A 21,937-nucleotide genomic window follows, 5' to 3' on the forward strand; every position below is an offset into this window, starting at 1 on the left:
GTCTTTTTTTACTCCAAAGAATTTAGACAAAACCAAGAATTTCTACTTTACATAAAACTGAGAGAAAACCTAGTTCACCAATAAATTCATAAAGGTGTTGTAGGAAAAACAATTTTTATGCATTTGAGGTAACACAACATGTATAAACAAAGTGTAGCTACCTAGCTTAAGCTGAGAAAAGTTTTACTGCAGTCCACACCAGGATATTTGATAATGCATGCAAATATAAGCTTTTAACATATGCCATGAGGAATTAAGTAACAACACAACCTTGAAACTAAAATTAATATTAATGCATGTAGAGACTTTTCTCAGAGGGGGAAAAAAAGAAAAATAAAAGAAAGGTGCTAAAAATATATAAAAATAAAAGACAAGGTGATGTTGATACCTAATAAATGAGAAATCTTACTCTGTATGATACTACAAATTACAGAAAACTGACACAAGACAATATTTAACCTTGGCCTAAAAGCAAGCATCACTTCATTGGTACAAATTATAATGAAGATATCAGGGTTAGGTATAAGCTTCCCAACGAAGCTGTACATTTGTGAGAGATACAAATATGTACTTACTTTCTCATTTTGAACAGCTGCACATATATTTAACTTAGATGAAGTTTCCTTTCTAAAGCTAGTCTTGGAGCTGTCAACATTACCTGGTAGTGCCAGTGCCAGTGTATTCATGCCAATGGCAAAAGCTAAGACACTAAAGAAAAGGCCATTTTTGTTACATTCTGAGCCATCGTTTAGCTACCAGGTAAAATACCACAAGATCTGTTCAAAGAAATTAAGTAGTCATAAATGAAAAATTATCCAAGATTTCTGTTCTGATTGATGCTATCCCAAAAATATTGGATCACATATTTGTTGAAACTAAAAGGAGGATACAACCTGAGAAAACATTAAGAATACCCTAAAATGGTAGTATTGATGTTATTTTTGACTAGCAAATTTTCTTTTTCTTGGTCGCATTAGGTATCAGGAGAGAGCTTCAAAAACACCATGCAATTTATCTGCACAATATTATTAATACCTAGATTTTGATCTCCTTCCCATTATAAATTTATCTTGCAATCCCACAACACTAGTGCAGAAATAGCATTCAAATTCAGAACTGAAAACCTGAAATACAGTAATTTAAGTAATGCTGAGATTGTTTGTATTTGACATTTCAGAAACTTAGCCATTGTACTTTAGGAAAGTGTCTTGCATTTGACATCAGAGTGGTTGACACACGAACAGCCACTGCAATCAGCATTGCTACCAAACAAAACTAAACTAAACAACTAGAACTAAAACTAAAAAAAAACCTAAACTAACAACTAAAAAGCAATTGATGCTAGAAAGGCACAAAAGGAGTGTCACACTTTGAAGAAAAACAGAAATTCCATTTTTAAAAAGTACAAAAACATTCACAGAAAACCAGAAAATTATCATTGAAGTACACTACTATGAATGGTTAATGTGAAAATCTATCCTGAAAGAACTGGGGCACTAAAAGGAAACAAAACAAAGCAATCTGCTATCTTACTGTGTGAACAGAACCTTGACCAAAACATGCCTAAAGCACGGTTTCTAGTTCAGTAGCAACAACCCAGATCAAATCCTGATGCACACTGGCTATTCATCTGAAAACCACTACTGCAGCTGCTACATTAATCCAGCTTTTAGCACTATTTCCTCCTTCTACATCCTTTGCTGTGTGCAAGGCACTCCCAAAAAAGGATGTGGCCACCATGGTTAAGCCTTCAGGAAAAGAGCATTAGTGGCATTTAGATGATGTGTTTTCTTTTCCTTTCTTTTGCTTTACCAGTTGCAAACATCTTAATAGAGCTAATAGTGAAACAGGTCTCATTTCAAAGGCTGATCATTTAACATATATTCAAGTGCTCTTTACATTTTTAATCTTGCCAAACATGCCTTTATAAACAGGCATTGTATTACAGCAGCACTAATGATAAAATGCCAAAGTGGCATTTAGAACTTTATGAATGTGAAGCTCACTGGCAATGCCACAAATCTAACAACAAAGGACTGAGAATGCATAGGGGCCCTTTTTTTAAATTTTACACCAGCACCTATTTCATTTTGGGGATACTACTGTTTGAGGACGGAAATATCACATCTGTTGCACATTACAAACTAACAGTACTCAATTACAAAGATTTTGATCTGTTTGGAGGAAAAGGTAGGAGGAATCTGTTCTTATGGAAAGAGTTACCACTCCATATGCAGATTTACTGGGTAAAAGACCTCGCAAGAGTAAATAGTGTCTCACCAATTTACCCATAAACACATTTTAAGAATTAGATCAAAATTAAATTGAATGCAAAAACCTTCCACATCAGTCCTAAGCAAAAAAAACCAAAACAAAACAAGGGCAGAAATCACACAGTTCAAATCCTCAGTACTCAAGGAAAGTACTCCGGATTTTTCCATGAGACGTTATCACACAAAGCTGTCTTTAGCAGGTAGACACAGTTCTTCAGCAAAACTAGAAGACCTCAAACTACTCCAGAAGAATTTGCAGTTTAGCACCACCTCACCTACAGCTCTCTCATGAGAAGCCAGAATTCCAAAGTAAATAAAACACAACCCAGTAACACACCAAAACCAACCACAATACATCTTTTGGACAAAAAAACTCACCCTAAAACCACCCCCACTTTCCCCCCACACACCTTTTTTGCAGTGAAGCAGCCAAGTAAAAGAAGGCACAGTTAGTACTGACTCTAATTAAGGGCGATAGATGGAAGTATCAAACAAGCTCATGCTGCCAACTTCATGATTCAGCTTAAAGAACTGGGAGTTTTCCTCCTGACTTCTGTCAGAGTAAAGTACATCTGAGTGCATTTGAAGACTCTGCCTCTTGTAAGATAACATCTTCTTCAGCACACAAGAATTACCACTGAGTTCAGCAGAGAATGATACATCAAAGAAAAGATGATGCTAGTTTTGTGGAAAAATCAGTCATGGGCTCCAAAAACGTTAAGACACAAATGACTTCATATTTTCCTGTGAACACAGTATTTTTTATATCTATCTATCTATATATATATATACAAACACCAAGGTAAAGATAAGTACCACAATTCAAGTACTTCTGTTCATTTACTGCCCTCACTTTATTTTAAAGACTATACGCTTAAGTCCAAAAGAAAATGCTGAAAAAAAACTCAAAGCAGACTGTGGTGTGTTTTCAGCTTCAGTAAAAATCAAACAGATTAATGAAGAAACAGAATGTGACCTTTCAATAAACCTGTTCCAAGTTGATCACATTTCACAAACAGGTTTCCAGTTTTGCTTTTATAAATTACAGATGATTAAGTCTCACAAACACCAGTGTGCAAGGTTCATGAGATACATTTGGAGGTTCATTCAGGCCTCTGACCCATATGCACAAGTTTATCAACAGCTCCAATAACCACAACATACAGAGAGATTGGTTCTATCGTGCTCACTTTACACAGCAAGAACTTGTTACCACCTTAAAATCTTCTAACAGGAACTAGTTTCACTCCATCAAGTAACTCTCCACAACTGCAACAGGAATTTGGAGTTCTAATTACTTACCTGTGAACATAATGCAACTGATGAACTGAATCGATGGCTATCACCATTTCAGCCAAATAAAAACGAGCCATATCTTCAGGGAGTCTGTCCTCAAACTTGCTGAGCAATGTAAGCAGGTCTCCTCCAACATAGTAATCCATAACCAGGTACTATGGAGTGGGAATGATAAGAGAACAGAGTGAGGGGGGAAAAAATCACAATTTATTGAGTGAAAAAAAAGACTAAATATTAATTGAAGCATAAAAATTAATTCAATGCAAAAATTATTATGGACATAAAAAAAACTAACCAAGATGCTTAGGTGCTCTGAAAACAGTAGTCAGTTCAGCTGCAGTTTAGCCTTTAGGATACTTGAATATTTTTCATATTTATACCTCCCCAAATATAGTAAGTCTCATGACAAAACAGTATCAACCATAGACTCATCACCAAACATGAAGTATTTAGATCCTCTGGATTCTCTTATGAAAACAGTGCCCTTTGTTAGAAGCTAAAGGAGTAAAGGATTGAAGTACAGACCTATAAAAATGAAACAAGTGTGTAAATTTGTAATCTCATTTATGTTGCCCTAATTTCCAATGCTTTCCCTTCCCCTTCTTCCTACCACCTTCTTTTCCCATTAAATGAATTACTTTGGAAATTAAAGTTTTTAGACTATTCAGATTAAGGCAGTCTGAGAGACTTCCAGTGACCCACAGCATAATTCCAGAAACTGTTGACATTACACATGATACAGGACCTGGCAACATGAAATACAACATGTCACCTTCTCTAATTGAAAGGACAGAGAAAAATATTGATTTCTTATATATGAATGAAACATAAAACTTGCCAACCATAGAAGTGGATGCAAAGACTTTAAAGAAATCAGAGCCTTTCTGCCTTTTACTGTATTTACAGAATAAAATGTCACTTCTTTTAGCAACATAGTTAAAATTACTGGAAAAAGTGAAACTTAAGTGTGACATTCAGAATTAATATATTTTAGCTTTGTTTAGATTGTTTTTAATTATGAAACAGTGCCTGAAAGGCCAAATGGGGGAAAGGAAAAAAAATCAAATTAATTATAGCTAACAAACTAATTATTAACATTCTAATTTAACACGCACTGCTAAGACATGACCTTCAAACATCATTGTGGACAGGTTAATTAGAATCACAGAATATCCTGAGCTGGAAGGGACCCACAAGGATCACCAAAGCCCAGCTCCTGGCTCTTCACAGGACAGCCCCAAGAATCAAATCATGTCGCTGAGAATAAATTTCCACTAGACTATCTGAAAGTTTTTGCTTAGAGCTCCAGTCTGTTTCCAGGAAGGCAGCCTATCTGCATTTGAAGCAGTGACTTTTAAGAAGACCATAAATAATAAAAAATATTGAAAATGCAATAATGTATACTCCAATTTGTTTCTTTAAAATTCTGAAAACGCAGCCTAAAGGGACTATTTATATTAGTTGCCCTAACATGTCTGCCTTTCCCATTTTCAGAAAAAGTCACTAAAATATGAAGAAAAAAAAATCTGCAAAATTATGCCAGCTCTAGGGAAGATGAGGGACAGGCAGAAATCTTACACCTGCTGCTTTTCCCTCATATTTTCCATAACAATAAAGGTCATGAACAAAGATTTTAACAGCTTGATACAGAATAACGTGGGCATCCTCATTGATTCCACGTGCATAAGAAAGCAAAAAGGTATTTCCACAAGATTTTAAATGTGTTGATAGCCAGATTTTCATCTGTTGCTTTGTGAAAGGAATAATAAACTTCTTAAATTATGCTCACAATCCTTATAGAAGATAAGTAACTTCTATTCACTGGTGCTCCTACACTCCTTCTGGAACAAGATTGATTGTGTAAGTTTCTGGTGTTTTACAGTCTTAGAAAATGCATTAAACCTTTGGAACTTCAGATATTGATTATTAAGTGGTGAATTGTACAGATTTCTCCAAGAGCTGAACTTATTGCTTTGAATGTATATTGAAATAAAAACCTCTTCAGATTCTCCTAACTGATGTGGGATCTCTGCACTCGTTCTTCAGCACTTTGAAAACCTCTGCAACTCAGCTATTGGATACAGCAAAATAATGGAATTTTGGGTCTTAAAACACAGGATTCTGCACCTCCCATTGAGTTTGCAAGAGCAACACAGTAGCCTAACAACACAGAAACCTTCAAGTCCTTGAATAAGCCAACACTTAAACAGGGTATTAAGCTGTGCAAATGAAGTTAAATACATGTGCTGGAATTACAGTTAAATCTAGAAATTAAATTTTACATTAAAAAATTCCATCAAAAATCCAATGTCAAATATCCATGTTCTTAATAAAAATATGGGGGTTTTTAAAGCTTTAAAAATACTTTCTAAATGTACACAATCATCCAGGTTATCCAATTCTCAAATACTTCTCAAAATACTAGCATACGACAGCACCATCTTTCCAGGAGTAAAAGCATAGATTTAAGATCTCTAAATTCTAGTAGCTAGTGGAAGCTTCACACAGGCATTTAATCCCAAATCACAGATTCATTTCATGGAAGGGACATCTTCAGACCTCATCTGCTCAAGTAGGGTCAGCTAGAAAAGGCTGATGATGACTGTCTCTAGCTGGGGTTTGAGTATCCCCCAATAAAGAAGGGTTTTCTTGTGTTCTGATGGAACTCCATGGATTTCAGGTTGTGTCCACTGGCTCCTGTCCTCCCACTGGGCACCACTGGGAGGAATCCGGCTCCCTTGTCTCAATTCCCTCCGTGGGGTGTTTACACATATTGATGATAACCATCCCCCTCCATCCTACATTTATTTGGGCTGAAGAATCCTAGCTCTCCTCACAGGAAGGATGCCCCAGTGTCTCAACCATCTTTCTGGCCCCACAACAGACTTGTTCCAGTAGTTGCATCTCTCTTTTGCCCTGGAGAGCTCAGACCTGGACACAGCACTTCAAGTACAGCCAGGGCAAGACTGAGCAGAGAGGAAGGACCTCCCGTGACCTGCTGGCAACACTTTTCCTGAAGCCCAGAATACTCCTGGCCTGTTTTACTGTGAGAATGCATTGCTGACTCTTGGCTAAGCTTGTTATCCACCAGGACCTCAAGTAAAGCTGCTTTCCAATCACCTGGCCCCAGCATGTACTTGGTTTCTCTTATTATACACCCTAGATGCAGGGCATTGCCTTTCCCTTTGTTGAAATTCATGAGATTTCACTCTCTCCAGTTTGATGAAGTCCATCTCAAGGCAGGCAACAGTCACTGCACAACCACATCTACTGCGCAATCTACACAGATTTTTTTTTTTTAAAAGGCCACTTGTGTTACGCTTGTGATTTTAACGAAAAGCATATGGAGAACTAGTGATGATACAAACTCCCAGTGTCACTGATATTTTGCCCAGCAGCCTGCAGAACTAGCTTCTGTCAGCAGACTATCAAAGATGAAGAACAAAACCTGCTCTGTGCTTAGTGAAAACAAGGAAACTGGCAAGAATAAAACAAATTCTAGCAGGCTGTTCTGGAATATGTAATATTTTCCTTGAAATGCTCTTAATGATAAGATCAGAATTACACAATACATGAGATTATTTTTACTGTCCACATTAACAAAGCAGGAAGCTGGCTGGAAGGTATTTACGCCAACAGTTAGACTTATAAATGCAGAGCCACATTTCTGTACAAACCTATCAAAATCCATGGATCTCCAGGCATCTGAACTGACAGAAGAAAGTGCAATATAATGGCAAAAAACACTGCAAGTCTGCAAGAGTTCCCTGTATGGCACTTTTTGTACTGGACAGAGTTGAAGGAAAAAATGACTGTGGCTGTGGATTTTTTAATAATTATTAGAATTGCTAATGACAAAGAATCCAAAGCACAGGGCAATAAAACCCATCAATGCAAAGTTTAGTTTTTCAGGCATAAATATTATCAAAACCATATCACAATCAAAACATTTTTTAAGTAGGAAAGATTTTATAGAAAATTGGCCACTTTTCCTCATATTAGTTTCTTTTTGCAAGTCATTCAAAATACCCAAAAATTAAATAACATAAAAGAGACATTTTAATCTACAACTACAGCTTCCAGCTCTTATTTATGAGTATTTAGTAGCATTCTTCCATGCTGCAAAAATGTTTTATTGTTTTGTGACAGCTTACTGAGTTTAAGTCCTCAAAATATTAAGTTGTTTCAAAACAGGGCTACTCCCAATTTCTCTCTGTCAAACAGTAATCAGCATGGTTAATCATAAAAAAAATTAAAGTAAAATAGAAAATCTGTGTTAGTAAGTGCACTTTAAATTTTATTAATCCAATTAAACTGGAATGACAAATTATAAGAAAGGATATGCAGATAGACCAAGGTTTATCAACAAATGCAAAGTGGTTTAGAAAACAAACCTGTCTTCCTGAGCTATTTATAGCAAAACTTTCAAAGTTTCTGACTAATCTCCACCCTTTAGAATTTTATTGAAAAATCACAGATCCTCACATGGTCTGCATGGTCCAGAACACAAAATTAACAAACAAACTACTTTTCTGTTTCAAACCACAACCAAGACTCTGCATTTCCACACAGATATATATACATATATATAAAAAAGCGACACTCACTAAATAGTTTTCATCCTGGAATGCGTAATGTAATGTTGTGATCCACTGGTTATCTCCATTCACTAAAACATCTCTCTCTTCTCGAAAACAGGCTGTCTGAAGGGGAGAAAAATAATTATAGGCTTTAGGTAAAATATATAAAGAAAAACATTTAGCAAGTTGACTGTGTTTTGACATTATATTTGAGGGAAAAATCAAAACTGCCTCTCAGTTAAAAAGTCATTTATTATACTATTCAAACATGACAAAATCTAAAAAGAAAAAGATATTGAGAAGAGCCCACCTTCCTCAAATTTAAACAGTTGTACTTCTCTGTACTGTTAACTGAGGCAAAAGGATAAATAAGCTGCTGCTTCCCATCATCTAAAACGTCAAAATCTTGATGTATCAATAATGGCAGAATAGCAATGTATGATTAAGAAAAACAATAATGGCATTAGATAATTGTAACTGCACTAGGAGTCAGAAAGCTGGAATCTGGAGTCTTGTGTTGTTGTTTCATCTCATCATGGTGTTAGCCTAGTTTCACACTTGAGTTTTCACATACAGTTCTTTTAATTTGAAAGTAGCTGCCAATAACTCCATGTAATAATCACTTGATAATCATTAACCACTTTCTCCACATCCCTTTTTCAGGAAAGCAGGGAGAAGTGAATATTGCTCTTGCCAGGTATAAGCTGTTGATCAGACATCTCAAGAGGTTCCCCCTCAATACACTAGAAAGAAAAACAGGAGGCAGGAGGTGCCTTCATATCAAGTGGAACAGAGGAGGAAAAAGAACTGCCAACAAATGTTTTAATTGTTGAACACAGGTTTATATGAAACAAAAGAAGATAAAATGTGAAGAAAATAAACAAGTTCAAAGCAGCATGGCATTTAATCCAATGCAGGTCTTGCAACTTGTCCTGAGTAGTTAAAAAACACCTCCTTGAAAAAACTTAGCAGAGTAACAAAATGACCAAACAGATGAAAAGACAAAAAGAAACTATAGCAAAGAAATCCTACAAACATTTTGAAGGGAGTGAGTTCTGAAGTGAGTATCACAAGAAAACAAAAAGTACCAAATAACAAAGCCAGCACACAATTTTGTTCAGAAAAAAAAGATCTATATAATAGTGCAAAGGAAAGAATAATATTGTATGGGCTCTATTTAGAAGGCAGATGGAGAGTTTGAGAAAAACACAGACCATATTTTATTCCAGCACACTCTGCTCTTCACAAAGATGTTTCATCATTTTGAACCCTGCTCTGTCTCTTCCATCTTCGAAACAGCTAAGTTTAAAGGAAATTCAAGCCTTTGCTTTTTATTTTTTCAGTTTGATTTCCAAATCCAATAGGAAAATAGCAGACGTCTGGCATGGCTTTTGCTGGCTGTGAGATTTGGAAAGTGAAGAATGAAAAGTGAAAGATCATTTGAGATTGAGATATGGGCAAGAATACATGCAGCAAAAACAGAGCAGCAAGTAACTCCCTCCTCCAAGGAAATAAACCATCACAAGTCCTTTTTTTGGTGAATACAGTGAGTAAGAATTATGCAGACCAGGAAAAGTTAAGATGACATACTTTAATCATTATACAATGCAGGAGATAAATCAGTGAAATTTGAGGAAATAGCAAGACATACTTAAAACAAATACCTTCAGAGGTTATTGAATGAAAAATAGACTTGGGATAGGAGAGTGAGCATGGATCATCTTCAGAAGGAAGAAAAGCTGTTCGATGCTTCAGTTTGATTTTTTTTCCTTCCTCGTTTGTAAACTCTTGACATATTTCAGAGAGAAATAACTATGAACTCTTGTTTTCACAAGGATAAATAACAGGTAGTTTCTCTACTTGTTATGACACAATTCATAGGATTAGTTACTAGAGAGTTTATATAATTCCACTTGTTTTTGCCATGATTTGACAAAAGACTGTGCATTCCTTGAGCACTCCAGACACCCACCTCTGGGCAGCATGCCTAGAGCTGAAGCAACAGCTACTATCACAGTAGATCACAGCTGAGACAGCAACAGCCAGAGCTAAAGTGGTAAAAAAAAAAATCCAACAACAACAACAAAAAGAGACAGTAGCAGTGGTTCTTTTAATTACTGTAATATGGCTCAATGAGGCTTTTTTAAAACAAAGCCTTTTTTTGTGCCTTCCATTATTCCAGCTTACATTTCACCTTCCCTAGGCAGTCTCCTTGAACTGTTGGCAGAGGCCTCCAGAGCTCATCTGATCCAACTCTGTCACAGCAAAGCCAACTCAGTGCCATGGTCATATCTCTCCCGTTATCATGGCCTTCAAGCAGCAAAGAATTTGACCTGCTCTGCTGTTGGGTGCTCATGTCCTCACAGCTCAGAGTCAGCACCTCCTGGGGATGCTGACTGCTTCCATGCTGCCCAGTATTTGTCCTGGTCTCTCCTGAGCCTCATCTGGCACCAGCACAGCACACGTGTAACTCTAAGTGACTGTCAACGCTCAGGCTAACAGGTCTGGGAGTTTAACAGCAAGACGTCACACACTTCCAGGTACTCCTTGTATCAGTAACATTCCCAGTTCCACATCCCATCTCAACAGTGGCAAGTATTTGGAAAATTTATCCTCTGTTATTATACAAAAAAGAACACTGACTTTGCAACCTCTGTAATTTTATCATAACAAAGGTTTTGCACTCAGAGCTTGCAGTCCTCTACCTTAATCTGGCATCCTCAAGCCTCTTTTGAGTACATACTCCCTTTCTGCTTTTACAAATGATTCCCACTTCCCACACTGTTGACACAGACGCATATGAACATATAGATCTATCTATATGCTTGTGGTTTTGGACTGCATGATTTTCCTGTGTATTTCAGTGTTAGTGCAGCACACTAACTAAGCTAACGGAGACAAAATGGGTCATTTTCCCCATCAGTAGTAAGAAGAGCATTCATGAATGTTTAAAAATGACAGGTTACAGTTGCTAAAGGTCATGCTTTATAATGCATTTTCACTCCAGATGGTTCTCTTTCCACTATATACCCATGGGTTACAAATACATGGAAAAACATAGCTGTAATTCTGTTTAGGCTAACAGTTCAGACTTTCAGAAATTCAGCTGGACCCATGGGAAGAGTATTTTTAATACCTTGCGAAAAGAAAAATTTTTGAAACCTATTTATAACGGTATGCTAATGAAAAGAAACAGTTTTCAAACTCACTTTAAAAGAGTACATTTAAAAATAGAGTGAAGCTTTATTCCTGGTCTTTTCTTTTTCAGTGAAATAATAAAACTTACAGTAATGACATTTGTCTTGGAGAGAAATACCCCTTTGTATCAAGACTACTGCCAGATTGCTCAGTATCTGAATAATTTCTGGATAAAAAGGAAACACATTGTGCACATCTAACCACAATCTGCAAGCCATTTATAGTTCCTAATGTGATAACATTTTCATTAAAAGAGACAGGATGTGCACACATCAGAAATTGGTTTTAATTTGTCTGAATACATTTTTTTAGGAGTGTGATGGTTTCCCATTGATCTCACTTCCTACCAAGATGTAATCAAAACATAAATGTGGGAATCAGTATAAACTTGGAAGCAGTTGAACAGCAAGGCAGCCTGAGAGCAGCACAGTTGAGGTCTCAAATAAAAACTATATATTTATGAGTGTATTTTTAGTATGCATAGATGAAGAATTTCAAAGCAAATTAGAGAGTTAGACACATGTTCCTTCTAAAATTAATATACAAGTATTCAGGCTGTATTTTATAAGCGTCTTTTCAAAGGAATCCAGAGGAAATATATTAAGGACTTTGTGAAGAGCAGAGTTGTATAAAGAAAGTAGGCAGCTAAGGCAAAAGCAAGGCTAGTGAAGGAGCTGTTCCACCTCTTTCAGACACAAAATGGACTCCAGCAATAATGAGGAAGTTTTTATCACATATTTTTGCAGATGAAAATTTTTAGGAAACATGCATTCAAATTAATTTGAAATTTTATCCTTCTGATTTTTAAGTCTACTCATTAGGCCTTTACTAACTTCTAGCTACTGAGAAACTAATAGGCTTGATGAGTTATAGCTCAGCAATTATCTTCTTATAGCTCAGTAACTACCTTCCACCATGGAAAATACTTGCTAAAGACTAAATTCCCACCTGGAACAAATGCATTAAAAGATCACTTGTGCAGTTGGTAATTTTTGGACAATTACAGAAAAGGCCTAATGTCAAAAACATTCAGCCTCACAGAAGTCAAGATTCCAGGACATTTAAACCCTTCTGATGAGTTGCTTTAAGCTTATTTAATATTAATTTTTATACTGCCAGTAAATAGTGAAGCACTTGCTCCATCCCTCTAATAACCATGGAGACTTGTGGACAGAGAAATGACAATTCAGCCAAGTAAGAGGGGACACAATCATGGAAAACATTATTGCAATCTTACTTCAGCTCTCTTCAGCATCTCCCACTTATTAAGTATCTTCATGGCAAAAACTTTATCTGCATTTTTCAGTTTTACTACTGCAACCTGCAAAACAAGACATGAAAGACAAATAAGTTACAACAAGAAAATAAATATTGTTTTCATTTTTATGTAACTTTGCAGTTTTGGAGGTTTTTTCAAGTGTTCTGGACACATTCTTACTATGCACACAATACCACACCATCAAGATAGAAACACCTCAATAGTACAGGAAAATTCCAGATTTATTGTATGCTTTTGTTATGTTTCACACTTTCCCTATGTATAATTTTTTTCTAGGTAACTGTCAATGAAAACTGCCATTTCTTAACATCACACTTCTTGCTGTATCAAACTGACATGAAGCTCTCTGGCTCTATGCTTTACATTCTTGGACTTCAGGCCTACACACTAATTTAAACTTTAGAGCCTCCAATGAAAAGGTAACAGCACAGCAGCTTCTAAATCAAGACAAACAATGTGGTTTTGGTTTTAAAAACAAATACAACTGTAGATTTGCCATAAAGCAACTTCCACTCTCATTTCAAATAATGCACTAGATTTTCTTCAAAGATAGCATGACTTCATATTTTTCCACCTGAAGTTCAATGAGCTCTTTATCATGACTGTTGTAAGCAGCAGGGAAACAGTGAAATGCACGATTTCTAGAGAAGTAAAACTTAACAAAACAAGCCTGCCCAGCTGCCCCTCCTCTCCTCATAGCTTCTGAAATATTAGATGTCATAGGCCTCTGTAATAATAAATTAACGAAGTTCTCTGACATCATCCTTTTCTGAGAATATTAGGGTTTTTTAGCTATAATATAAGCTAACATAGAGTATTTTTTGGAAAGAGGGAGGGAAGAAGTTTACACAAACTTGTTTTCATAGTTCAGGCTTCCCTGTGTATGGAAAGCTCAGTGTCTTAACCAAAATGGGTATGAAAGTGCCACAAACTCAAAGCTGCTGATCAGAACTAGACCAGCATTATCATCCCGACTACAGAAAAGTTCAACAATCACTACACTTTAACAACCATTCTCCAACTATCCTGTTCTGCCTCTTCCCTTTCAAAGGAATCTTAAAACTAAATCAGATAAAAGTTTATTTCTGTTTACATCTGGTACAACATGCTGTCACACAGATTATCATCATCTTCATCCTGCAGGCCAGTGACAGAAAAAAACTTAAGGCTGAATCCTACATTCCTTTCACCTCTTTCATAATCAGTAAACCAGCAATGTGTGAAGACAGTGATAACAGAAAACACAGGATCAGACAGTTTGAAGGAAGTGTCATGCAAACCTCTCTGAACCATCTTCAAATGTGTCATCAGCTGCAACAGCTTCACAAATGAGGCAAAAGCACAGGTTGAAGGATTGCAATACTCTGATGTCTAAACCAGTGTGTATCTCACAGTGTAGCTCTTGCCTAGCTATAGATTCACAGACCAAGCAGCTGTCACTTCCCATATGTGCATTATCAGCCCTGCTCTTGACACTGCTGCCTTCTGGGGTTGCAGGGGGAGGCAGTGGCAGGGAGATAAAAAGAGGATATAAGACAGAAAGGTATTACATTTATTTGTTTAAACTAGTTTTATGAACTGAATTTTTTAAAGGTTACCTCACATGAGGTTCAAGTTCAGATTTAGAATCCATCAAGGAACTTTCAGATTTGAAAATAAAAATGGATTACTACTTTGGCCTATAATATAATAACTTCAATTAATAAAGAATGTTTCCTGTGCTGTGCATGATAACCCGACTGACAAACACTTTTTTTTTTTTTTTTTGAGGGAAAGATTAATCCTCTGCAATAATACATAGCTGAGAGTGTGGATTTGATCTTGATTATCCTTTTGCTTTACTGGCTAAATCTTAGTTAAAAGCTCTGGTAAGCTCTGTATCAATTTCTAATGAGAAATGGGAAGAGGAGAAAGTCTCAACACTGCACCTAGTCAGTATTCAAACTGCATCCTCCATAACTTGGATGACAGGGACACCCCTGGTGATGCTGCCTGCGGTGTGAAGCTACAATGTAGTTGTGGCCCCAAGACCTTTAAGTGTTTTGGGACTCCTGCAGGGAAAAATTAAAAGGCTGCTGCTACTAAAGCTGAGTAGCTCCTGCTGCCCAGCATGGAAAATAAGTTTTTCCCCACCATTAACCATTGAAGTAGAGGCAGCTAGAGGCATAAGACAATACAAGTATTTCAAGGCCAATTTCAGGATTTCATTTCTTGCCTGTAGCATGCTCAGTGCAAGGCTGTGTTATTCTGCAAAGGGCTTGGTTATTGAAAGACACACAGTAAGACTGCACAGCTGCCTAAATTTCCAGTCTCCTATTCAGCACTCACTTGGACACAACTGCAGGAGCTACAGTACTGCCTGTGGTGAAGATCTGGAACACAGGCCTTCTGTGGCATGAACAAGGGCTTGGTACCTTCTGCAAATGTGTAACAGCATTGAAGAGTGACTGAAGAACAAAAATAGACTCGTGTTTACCAGCTGTGTTTACAATGTCTGAAGCTTTTGGTCTGTGAAAGCCATTCATGTTATTCCATATCAATAACCACCACACACAAAAGATCACAGACATCATCATTATCTTTCTGCAATCACAGCATTTTTTTAGGGGTGTCTCAATGCTTTATGAAAGTAAATTCTAAAATGCTTATTCCAAGACTCTGAAAGTAAAACCTGACACTTCAGCAATGAGCAGACTGATGTAGTTTCTAATTGTAACAAAAAAAAATCTGAATCATGATTACAAATCCAGGCAGTGTTTACATATACACAGAGTATTTACTACCTACACAAAGGCACAAATACAGACAGTTTTGTTTTGATCTTTTCCCTTCCCTAGTGAAGCTGTCAAGATTGAAGAAAGAGTAATCATTCCTGTCCTAGTGATCCTGAAGTGTCTTGTTACTGGAACTTGTAAAATTAGACTTTTTAAAGGCTATGGGGTTTTTAAAATTTTATTTTCCTGTGAACAGCCCAAAAAATGGAAGATTGGTACGTGCTGAGTAAACATCTCGGGTTTAGCCAGATACAAAGATTTTTTTCCCCGTCTTCCAACCATCTTCCATATCTCCCACAAACAGCAGTCTAGTTTGGCATGCTGTCAGACACCTTCTGCCCCAAGCTCAGCTATTTGTCTCTATGGCATTTGTCTGCACTTTCCCTTTGCTTAGAAAGCAATAGCCTTATACAGAAAAAAAAAACTAGAATAGAAGCTATTAAAGTTGAAATAAAAAGAAAAATAAGAACAATAAAAGTAGAAATGAAGATTCAGGATTGGTTTTCTTGTCCAGCAAGAGCAAGCAGACAAGAAAGAATGTTACTGCTCGTAACTGTATGACAAAAATTAGAAGTAAATAGCCTATTCTTAAGCTACAAATTCATCACCTTCAAAATATCAACAATATAACTTAATATTTGCTAGCGTAAGCATGTACTGAATTTTTTTTCAAAGCTATAATAGATTCAACTGAAAATGTTAGTAATTAGATAGAACTTTCACTAAGCTGCACTTTTATACTGCTGAGGGACACCACTAAGAGCTGTTGCCCAGTTGCTTCACCTTTCCTAGCAGCATTTTTCGGCTCCCAAGTTTAAAGTCTTTTTGTTTTGAGTTAGGTTTTTCAAACCCTGCTGCTCAAAGCCAGCACAATGAATTGCTTGAAGCCCACATTATTAATTTTACCATGATAATCCTGCTCCTCCCCCAAGCAAAACATCTGTGTTTTCTAAAGACAGCACTCTTACATATAATTGTAAATAAGTAAATGCATGCATGCAGAGGGAAGGGGCATGTGAATAATTTGATAAAAAGGCAGCCTTTTCAGAAGGCAGAAAAAAGGGTAAGGGGAAAAACAAAAACTAGGAACAATGAACTCTTACAGTTATAAGCAGTAACTAGTTTAAACTACTTTTTGTCTGCATTAAACTTGCAAAAACAAAAAGGGAAATATTTCTTGACTATGCAAATTGAAGAAATTGAGTAGCGTAAAATCAAAATAAGAACAAGCCTGAGACTGTGCCAAAGAAAACTCGCACTAACTTTGTAGTCTACAGAATTTCAGAATTATGTTGATTCAGGAGACAAAAATTACCCCTCCCAGTAACCTAGAGCAACCTTGGTCTCATTTATAGTTTGCTGGAAAGAAAATACATTCTTTCAGATTTCCTCATCTGTCTCAGTAAATACAAGTATTGTGCAATTTAATATTAATATAGTTTTTTTGTGGTTTAAGTAGCAGCAAAATTTGGTGGTCCTTTTTTCAATTTTGCTCAGATATTTACTGGTTATTTTACAGAAAAATTAGCAATTTTATATAGAACTTTTTTTCTTAGACAAATGTCTGTGTAGGACTTGTCTTTGCTAAGCTATCAAGACACATATCCTTCCAAATATTTACAGCCAGACACATATCCTTCCAAATATTTATTAAGTCCTACTTTAAGAACATAAAACCCCAAACATCTTCACTGAAAGAACTTCAGTTTTCCCCTTACTGAAGATTTTGACAATTAATAAAGTCATGCTATTTTCCTCAGATAAGGATTTAGAAAGAAACACTGTTCCTAGAAGAGAAGAACTAGTCAATCACACAGACTGTCCTGAGAAGAGGAAGGGGAAAGTTACATTCTCACTGTTCATGGGATGATTCACCACAAAGAACTTCCTGAGAAAGGGCTACGGTTTCTTTGTGGTTTAGCTGCTGAGGAGCTGGATGCTGATTTAGCAGACAAAAATGACTTCTCCTAAAAACACAGTATAAGGCAGGTTTCATGTATGAACCTTCTGACAAGAAGGCACCAACATCAGCGACTTTTCTTATACTTACCACAATCTGTACATTAACTCAGCTGCAACTCCTATGGTAGTACTGACCAAGGCTAATCTTTTAAGCAGAAGTGTTTACATCAAAATGGAGATTGCAACATTCTCTGTGGTAGAGGTTTAGTCTAAAGATAAATTATCCATGAGTAACTTCAGCCTTCAGTCTCCTTTACAAAGAAGCTTTACTCCCGATGGAGCAAAACTAAGAGTGATAAAGCAGCTAAATAAATACTACCTTTTTGTTATTTTTACAGCTGCCCAATGACTATATTTGCACATAGGGATCAGAGTATCTAGTGGTACACACTACAGTATAAACTCCTCTTCCTAACATACTACCTACAGGAGTCTGCTCTTCCACAATCACAGACTAGCAAAGACTGATTTTCACTCAAGATGCAAACGTGTAAGTGAACCTGAGAACAACTCTTCTCTGTAACATGCCAGAACCTCCAGAAATCCTCTCCTATCAAAGAGAACTTCCATTTCCAAAGGCAATCAACACTTTGATGAGAAAATCTTATTCTTTGGGTTTAAGTTCACATGTATTTTCAAGCAGTATGGACCACCTCCTGCAGAAGCTTTACACACTACCCACATCTGCAGTATATCTGGCTATGAAAAATTCATGGCACTGTTGTACATTAGATTGCTCTTCCTACAGTGTACTGCATGAAAAACAAAGATCACAGACCCAAAAGAATTAAGAAAACTAACGTTTTAAAAATGTTAAAGAATTAAGAAAACTAACAGAAAGCTAACGTTTTAAAGTTTCCTCGACCTAGTGATCAACAAACTTCTCTGGCAACTTCAAATAAGAGATAGCTTAATCAGAAGCAGCAAAAAATTGTATGGTTTGACAGTAGTAGGTGACTACTGAAAAAGAAAATAACATCTGCTGAAATCCTTAAAAGAAATACAGGAAAAATATTCAAAAGTTCATTAAAATAGGAAACTAAATGACAGGAAAAGAGAGATTTCTCTATGTTGTTCTCTACTGTCAGTGTCAATATTTGGATATTTAAGCTGCTGAAAACTACTTTCAGACAATATAGTTATCAGGAAAATTAGCAATTATTAGACTTCTATACCATCAGTTACACATTGATCTCCACCTCCTGACTGGAAAGAATTAATCAAGCAAATGATCTACCCTCAGACTGTTGAAACATGGTCCATGTTCTCAAAATTCATTTCGAAATGCCTGCTGTCAAAATTCACAGGACTTAAAAAGAGCTGTCAAAGAATGTATAAATCACGATGTACTTGCATCAAACATTAGTTGGGCCTATAATATCCATTATGGCTAAGTAATGTAAAAACCTGTATATCAGCATATTGTTATGAACTGTCTCTTCTCCTCAGTGCTGCAGGTTTGCAAGAAAATTATCCCAACCCTTCCACTTCCTTCTCACACGTACCTCCCCAAAGGCTCCTCGACCAATCACCTTCAGAATCTCAAAATCTTCTTTATGTAGTCGCATCTGTTTCACTTTAGATGTAAAAGGTTTGGCTGAAATAAAGAAAAAAAAAAAAAAGGATAATTTTAAAAACCCAAAAAATAACCCAATCAAAAATCAAAGAACAAGATAACAGTAACACAAAATAGATGCAATCAGAGGCCTAAAAACAAGGGATCATTTTGCTTATATACCTGTATATCCTAAAGGAATATAATGAAGTATAAAGTTAGAAATAATGAAGTAAGAACTAAGTCAAAACTGCTATGAGAAAAAGGCTTACAAAGAAAGCTTGTTTTTGCCTTCTTTGAATTTTAAAAAAATGGAGTCAAGATGACTGTATTTTTCCACAGACTTCTGAGTTCACAGACATCCACTGCATCTGTGCTATATAACTCTTGTTGCAAAAGCAAAGTCTAATATAACGAGTTCACTTTGGACAATATTAATTTATTTGCCAATCAGCCACACAATACTGTATTCAATAAGAAATTTAAATGGTGGTAAATGGTAAGTGGAAGGGCAATATTGGCCTACACAATGTATTATGCAATGTTTTTTGTAAAATACTTCAAGGGAACACTTAATAGTCAATTATTGGCTTTTGAAAGGAAGAACAGTTGCATTCAAGACATTATTAACACTTTCAGTGAAAAAATGAATGCATTTTCAAGTTAAACTTCATTTCCTTCTTCTTTCCCCCTTCTTTTTATAATATATTTGAAAGCAGTAAGCAAAATAATGTATCGTATTCCAGACAGGTAAAACTCCAGCACTATTTGCAGTAAAACAGCCTCAGGAGCACTATTCCTCTCTTTTAGGCCATTTAGCACTGCAATTAACTGGTTCATGTATACATGCTCTCTGCATGCATGCAAAACATCCAAGTACTGATAACTGCATCAAAACATACATAGCACAACCCTTGGTAAAAAAAAATAAAACTAGAGGTAATTTAGCAGGAAAAGGAGTTATTCATAAAATTATTGTTCTAAAGGCACATTCAATATTTTGCACAAATGAAATCCTATACTAAACTAGATACTTCAGTAAATACAGTTCATACAAGAAGGTTGTAAAATCAGGACTGGGATGGGTCTCTGAAATATGAATTCAATTTCTGGCTCCAAGGCAGTCTAGCTCAATGATCCCAAACAAGGAACTTGAGATACTTCACCCAGTTTCACATCTATGAAAAGGGGACAGTATTTTTCTAACAGCCAAGGCACTGCCAATCACATTGCTGAATCACAAAACCCCAAAAAGGCACATTGTAAAGTCACCATTTTACAAGGCCCATAAAAACCTTATTAGCTTATGCTTTCAGGGTACAGGGGCCCATCTATGTCCATTTCTCTCTCTGCAGAGGCTTATGGAATCAGTGCAGCTTTATTTGCAGGGAAGAGTTGTGACAGGCATCGTATTGCAGAACAATTTGTTCAGAATTACATTTCTAAACAGAAATGGGGAACTGTTTTCAAAAGTTCCAAAAGTAAATGACCCTAAGTAAGAATCAAGTTAAATAGACCTAGACACAGGTAAGAAACTAAATGTGGGTTCTCCTAGAATTCAGAATTTTCACTTTCTAATGTCAAGAAATAATTCTGCTAAAACCCTATAATTCAAATTAGAACTTTAATATTAATCATGCAGCCCTTCAAGGCACTACAGCATCCTTGTCCAAAAGCCTACTTCTGTTCAGCAAAGAAACCTTATAAACTGAGTCAAGACACAAGCTACCTGTAGTTTTGATACCTAAAACTCCCCATGAAATGTTTTCATCCTAGTCCTTAAAGTAGCATTCTAAACCACATCTGAACAACAATAAAACAAAAATGCTTGGATTTATGTTTACAGCACAGCCCTACTAACTACAATAAGTGCTACAATAGATGAAACCCTTTTAAAATCTCAGTGGTTCCAAAGTCTGACCTCTTTTTTCTGAAATTTCTCAGATACCAGGAATCAATTCTCTCCCAGGAATTACATCTGCTCCAACTATAGGAACATCAGCTTATGATTAAAAAAACCCAGCGTTAGGTCCAAATAGTATAGATGCAGCCATATAACACAGATTTTCACTGTAGTGCTACTTTTACATTTATAATGTGCTGCTTTACATTTATAATAAATGTATTCAACATACTGAATTACAAAATTAAAATACAGGTTTAATATTACATTTGAAGTACTGCTAAAAATGCAATTTAAATGGAAGTATCTCACTCAAGTTCAGAGAGATTCCCCAAACTTTCAAGAATCTTTTATTCCTTAAAAGAAAGAAGAAAGGTCTTGTAGTAGAAAAAGTAGTAAGAAAATGTACTGCCTTACTTGGACAGCCTGAACTGTGCTACACTAAGTGATTGAATACAAATATTAATACTACTGACTAATACTACTGAAGAAATTAAAACAAGCCATTAGAGCTTTTAACTTGAAAAACAACTGATTGAAAACAAACACGTAGTTCTCAACTGCAACATTTTTTGACCATTATAGTCCTGGCTAGAGTACAAGGCAAAATTTCTTGCTAACAAGCAACAGCATAGCTGTTTAAACCACAAAGCTCTTCCTCACTTTATATTGCAAGGAAAGGCCTGTCATTCTTTAATTATTACATTCTGAAATCTTCCAGGGTTCCCACAGGGATTCTGGAAAAATAAACATCACTATAACTACTTCAGTAAAATAAAGACGACAAAAATAGGTTTGGAGTACATTAAATGATTTGTAGTATCAGCATTAGTGGAAAAGATTGTAAAACCTCCCTCCTCTGTAACTTTTTTATCACCTCTAGCAGAGATGCCAATGTAGAGCCAAGCAGCTTTTGGAAGAAAGTTAGAGCCCCAGGAAGAAAAAAAAAAAGAAAAAGAAAAAAAAAAAGAAAAACAACCCAAACAAACAAACAAACAGAAACAAAAACAAACCCACAAAAAAAACCCACAAGGGGTGGGGGGAGGAATTGCCCTAAGAATGTGCTCCAAATAGCTTGTTCCAAAAAAGGTCAATTTGCTTTATCATCAACGTTGTT

At 36.1% G+C, this 21,937-nt stretch overlaps 1 protein-coding gene across 4 annotated transcripts in view; it reads right to left on the reverse strand.

The window, feature by feature from the left end:
• CDC42BPA (CDC42 binding protein kinase alpha) overlaps positions 1–21,937 on the reverse strand; it is a 179,699-nt gene that overhangs the window by 103,956 nt on the left and 53,806 nt on the right. For all 4 annotated transcript variants that reach the window (XM_053972807.1, XM_053972809.1, XM_053972806.1 and 1 more), the window contains exons 3-6: positions 18,868–18,959; positions 12,585–12,668; positions 8,177–8,272; positions 3,576–3,724 (exon numbers count right to left, since the gene is read on the reverse strand). In XM_053972807.1, the coding sequence (XP_053828782.1) occupies positions 3,576–3,724; positions 8,177–8,272; positions 12,585–12,668; positions 18,868–18,959 (421 nt within the window). The remainder of the gene's footprint in view (positions 1–3,575; positions 3,725–8,176; positions 8,273–12,584; positions 12,669–18,867; positions 18,960–21,937) is intronic.

Source organism: Vidua macroura, chromosome 3 (assembly GCF_024509145.1).
Source record: "Vidua macroura isolate BioBank_ID:100142 chromosome 3, ASM2450914v1, whole genome shotgun sequence".
In the NCBI taxonomy this organism is placed as follows: domain Eukaryota; kingdom Metazoa; phylum Chordata; class Aves; order Passeriformes; family Viduidae; genus Vidua; species Vidua macroura.